The 5715-nt window shown below is 31.3% G+C and overlaps 1 protein-coding gene across 1 annotated transcript in view; it reads left to right on the top strand.

Annotated features, from left to right (window-relative positions):
- Nucleotides 1-1156: 1156 nt before the first annotated feature.
- LOAG_17272 (hypothetical protein) overlaps nt 1157-5715 on the top strand; it is a gene marked incomplete at both ends in the record, with an annotated part of 6623 nt that continues 2064 nt past the window's right edge. The window contains 9 exons of the mRNA XM_020449932.1: nt 1157-1196; nt 1427-1509; nt 2027-2185; nt 2593-2665; nt 2833-2981; nt 3222-3326; nt 3724-3852; nt 5085-5294; nt 5558-5662. Coding sequence (XP_020306466.1) covers nt 1157-1196; nt 1427-1509; nt 2027-2185; nt 2593-2665; nt 2833-2981; nt 3222-3326; nt 3724-3852; nt 5085-5294; nt 5558-5662 — 1053 coding nt within the window. The remainder of the gene's footprint in view (nt 1197-1426; nt 1510-2026; nt 2186-2592; nt 2666-2832; nt 2982-3221; nt 3327-3723; nt 3853-5084; nt 5295-5557; nt 5663-5715) is intronic.

The following is a 5715-nucleotide window of genomic DNA, read 5'->3' as shown; positions in this document are numbered from 1 at the left end:
AAATTAGGCCGACTACCACGCTATATATATATATATATATACGCATATACCTTTCGATCATTTTTTCATTTCAAAAATTAAATCCACCAATATATTACTGTACCTTTTAATTTCCGCTATCTTTTTAATTTGATAGTTAAGGAAGCAAATGTTTTTTTTTTTCGCTGATGATATCTTCACAGACTTGCAAATATTTCCAATTGATTCATTTTTTTTTGAAACTAAATGCTATTTTTCTTCAACTAATTTCTACTCTTCATCACAAAAAGTTCTTCAATCCAAAAATTAACTGAGATCACAGAAGTATTGCTGTAAATAAATGATACAGTATAATATGGTATGATACGATACTTTTTCTGTTCCTTACTGATAACAGAGTGAAACATTTTGATAAACAAGGAAGAAGAGGAAGAATGGGTGACAATGGTGGAATTCTGAAATTTTGATATAAACATACATGCATACAGATATACCATGCATACAATTATTTTGTGGTTATAACCAAGTGACAATTAAATTAAAATTTTAATATAAAATCAGCATACTTGAGTGAGGGTAAATGTAGGAGAGGACACCGTTTGTGTCCCTCAAAATAACCAGTTTTCGTTGGGCATTCAGTTTCCATCAATTTTAAATAAGTGCTGAATATTAAGTTGTTTACAAGTTGCTTATATTTTTCATAATTATTGAGGGAATGATCATGAAAAAAATCTTGAGAATACTGTGGTACATTATAGTTGCCATATCAAAAAATGCCTCACTCATCCAATAATATCCCCGATGTTGTCCGAAGATATCGAATTTTCGTTTTGTAGGTTTTTCAAAAATTACATATGCGTCTTTCCTACCTTGCCTTCTTCATTATATCTCTAATCATTTTTCCATGGAGGATGTTAAGTTTGACAATAAAATTTTGAAGTTGTGAAAGTAAATTTTTGCTTTAGGAATACATTTGAAGGAATAATTTGTTATTTAGTATCATTTCCGACTTTATTATTTTTGCTATTTTAGAGAAAATTTTCGCAAAAAAAAAAATTACATCCTATAAGAATTGAAAATTTTCAATAACAGTTAAATACTTGTTCGTTTTCTTCTCACCAGTTTCATTTCGGCATGTCAAATAGATTGAATTTCTATATCGCCTTTTCAGGATTCGATGCCACACGACACTCAGTGTATTTGTCAAATATGTATATGTGGGTAAGAGTTAAACTTTGTAATTTGGTTTTTTTTCTTTTTTTTTTTAGTTACAACTAATAATTAAGTAATAACCAATCGCAATTAACTGTATTTATAAATAATTACGATCAAGCTTATTTATAGCTAATTATAATTAAGCAGGGCTGTTTTAAGCTTTTTTTAAGATTTAGCACCACTAACATACCGATAATAGTGCACAAACGTATTTGAAGAGCATTTATTTTAGGCGACATCGCTGCCCAAACGATCGAAATGCAAGCTCGATTTGCATCGGAACCTCAAATCAAAATACTTTTTATAAAAATGCAAGTCAAAATTGACCTTAATTTAATTCGAATAAGTTTACCAACAAGATGATTTCAAAATAATGTAAGGGAAAATTTTTTTTTTGTTTACCACAAAACGAAGATCAATATGTAACAGGAAGATTAATTCTCTAATAATTCGTCTTTAAGAATGAATCGTTCAGGAATATGTAGTAGCCAATGATAGATAATCAATAAAACCGATCATCATGGGATTGATATGATCTTTAATGGGAAATTTTCCTAATCTCCATTAAGAAATAGAAGGAGATCCGAAAAATCATCCGTCGAGAATCATATCGATCTTAGTGATGGATACACAATTAGTATTTGTTTTTATGTCAATTTATTAAATAAGGATAATTTTTGCTACTTTTATACCATTTTTATTTGGCATGAAGGATTTCGATCATTATCTGTAAGAAAATTTTGAAAATTTCAATTTACAATGATTCATTTTTTTTTTTTGTTATAAGAAATACCGCGAAAATGCTGTCGTTGAGAAAAAATACTTTTTTTAGAATATTATCAGTGAAAAGCAACGCGAACAATCAGAAACATTTGCAGCAGCAAATGGAAATGCAAATTTGGCGCAACTTCATACAAATACAGAAGCAAAGACGACAAATGATATGCGTATAACATGGAGTATTTTGCGACGTCGCAATTATGAATCCTCGGTAAAATATTACTTTAAATTGTTGAAGGAAATTGTCATGCATGTTTGCGCTACTACGTTATAAATCATTGAAGTACAAAGTCATAAAAGGTTACCTATCTTACTCATTTTTTACTACCTGAAATCGGAAAGAGAATGACCCTTTTTGCCATTTTTCAAGATATCGATATCCATTTTTAAATCGGAATTAAAACTTGTGACTCTCAGTTTAATAGTCTCTTTACATATCACTTCGTTCACTGAACTGTTCATTGAACTGTCCACTGAATCTTATTTTCACATCTTCCGTTACTTCATAACAATCTTTTTTTTCCAAAAACCTTTCTGAAATTGTCAAATAAAACTTAATTCGAAATATCCTGAAATTGTCATATCTTCAAATTTTATCTAATTTGGAACGATTTCTAGATTGTTTTCGGAAATGTCGAGGACAACAATCTTGTGCAGCCAAAAAAACGAGGCAGAGAAAATGGCGTTGCTTGTGAGAAAATTGAACCATTAATAAAATTACATTGAATTTAATATATGACAAAAATTGTCATTTTTGAAAAAATTTAAAATTTGTCTTTTTGATAGTATGCATTGTGACATTTCAGCTCGACTAATTAATTGTATTTAAGACTGATTTTGTTTAGCTTCACATTGCAGTGATCGACCAAAAATTATCATGTCGGCAGTCCCGGGAATATGAAGATGCTTTAAATGGTGACAATAAGCGTATGATTAAAGTTGGAAGACGAAGAGATCGTTCCGCTGAAACACGTGATAATATCGGCTTGATTTTGCAACCTATCGATGTTAGCAGCTTGATTGGTGCTTAAATTCAAAAGGGAAATTGGAAATTAATGATTTGTAAATGATTTAATAATATTCATTTGTGTCCCACAACAGATCTGTGTATGGTTATGCTTCCATAGTGGACATTACTATATTTTCATAAAGACAATAACTCATAATAGCCATTGAAACAACACTTCTCGATTTCTTTGGTCTTTTATAATAATCAATGCGTTATCAATTAACTTTTGCTGTTTCAGAAAAGCATGAAGTATTCAATAAAAAGCGTATATAATGATGATTACAAAGGTAGGGATGGGGATCGATTTGACAGTTCAAAATCATTTGGTTCGAATGTTTGGAAGGTAAACACTTCTTTCTACAGTGTTATCACTTTTATTATCATTATTTATTCAAGTTTATCCTTAATAAAATGATTATATTATATGACTGATAAACAGCCAAATTATCATTGGCTTTTTAATCTAATATAATTGAATTTCCTCTCAATTGATATTTCTTCGAATATTCATCTATGAATATTCATTTACATCTAATCTGAACAACTCACATATCAAAAGTAGAAGTGAAATTAAATCTAAAAAGTCTTACATAATTTCAATGGATGACATTTACTTGTCATACTATTTTGAAATAACTGCGAATATTCCAGAAGAAAGGGAAATTGCCAGAAGAAATAGTTTTGCGACAAGACTATGATCAAAAAAATGTGCAAGATATTCAATGATGCGTAAGCTACAGGATACAGATTCTGACATCATTCAAGGTGACGGGAAATTCATCGGAGAATCTCAAACAAAAGCTGAATTTACGCCAAAGAAAGGCGAACGTTATGAAATTACACGACCACAAACTTCTGATCTATGGAAGGTGCTGTTAATGATCTTTACGTGAATTTCACATGAATTTAAGAGAATTATATGGAATAACATTAAGTGAAACGGATAGTAGTACTTTTCGAAATTCTTAAATTTGGCAGAGATTCCAGCAAAAAAAAAGAAAATTTAGAAACGGGCATGGAGTCGTTCGAATTAATCTTCTTTGAAACGTGACTATCATACAGCAGTTATACCTATAGATCTGAATTTTTTTGATAACTTCCGCTTGAAACGGTTCAAACTGAGTTATTGCACACTTCCAAATCAAGTTACTGATCAAAAATTTTATTTTAGCTTAGTAATTTTTATTTCTTCAAATAATTCAATTTTGCCTTTAAGCAATATTTAATATATATACAGTCCAAAATTACTGGTTCATTAAATAATTACAGAGAGTTAACGATTTTTTGACACAGGGATTTAGGCTTTAACTCCAACCAGATAAGGTATTTATCGTATATCCAAGGTAATTCCCAAAACTCCTAAACGCTAAACTTTTTAGAATAACCAAAGGTCAAGGTCACTTCTCTTAGTTGACATGCAATCACCTAGGCTATATTATCTATAGGCTCTTGAACAGTATCAAGTTTATTGCGAATGACTGAACGATCTATGTGTAACAAAGGTATCACATGAATAAAGTAGATATTTCTGCCTTAATTGCTGTTTAGTAGCCTCTTCAGTATCTCATCTGTCATTTATTCGACATAGGAAATTTTACTTTCAAATTTATTGGAACTTATTAAGATTTTACACTGAACCTTGAATTTTTATTCAATGTTGAACTTTATCAACTCCCAATTTCCCACGCACCGGCTAGTTTTTGATGGCAAAGAAAAGTGAAAAATGATCAATGATGAAGAAATTGGATTATGACTACTCCTTTCTTTGTAGAACTTTCAAACACATTAAATTAATCGTTCATTTCCAGTCTACTGCAAATTTCTAAAACCCATAAAAATTTGAAAGCCAAAACCTACAATTTTGTCTAACAGAAAAAAAGAAATGATTACTGGGAAAAAGCAAATAACCAAGCATCCAAGCATCAACTTAAGAGAGGGGCAGTAGATTACCGACCCTGAGAAGTAGAGCAATTTCTATGCAACACAAAAATAGTCTACTCTAGAAACTTTGTAAACATTGTCGAAGTGATAGCACACATGCATTTGACATACTGGCGCTAATACTTGGTAATTCTAATTAAAACTAGTTTTAACGTTTAAGGGAAGCGGACATCCCGAGGATGAGACAACAAGAAATCACGATAACAGAAGAAAAAGAGGTGAACGCCTTTCATCAATAACACAAAAAAATACTGATATAACTTCTGACAACAAAACATCCCTGCCAGAAATATATACCAGAACCGAACACAGTGCAAAAACTGGCAAGCGATACGGCGTCAAACAACCAACTGATTCAACAATATGGAAGGTAAAAAGATCTTAATTATGGAATGACTCGAATATTCAGGACAGACTAACCAAGCATCACTTCTGACAGGAAAACAAAGTGATTTCCCCATTCCTTTTTCAGCAAAAATATTTGACACAACACGACAAAACTCGCAATTTAGGACTAATTCAGCAAAATTTCCGGATTTCCGGAAATAAAGAATGATTATGATAAAACATTAAAACAGCAAACCATTATGGCTAGAACCGACCGTAAACCGGAAATAATCTCATCTCCAACAGGGTGATGGGTCATTCATATCAGAAACGCAAACTGCTACCGAGTTTACAGCGAAGAAAGGTGAACGATACGATGCAAAACGTCCCGTTGAATCTGAATTATGGAAGGTTTGTTCGGCTTCATTTTAGGATAAGTATAGAAACGTGGGATTGATTGTAAT

This window comes from Loa loa, assembly GCF_000183805.2.
Source record: "Loa loa unplaced genomic scaffold supercont3.56, whole genome shotgun sequence".
NCBI lineage: Eukaryota > Metazoa > Nematoda > Chromadorea > Rhabditida > Onchocercidae > Loa > Loa loa.
Note: the sequence above shows the minus strand (reverse complement) of the source record. Positions and strands in the feature narration are given on the sequence as shown.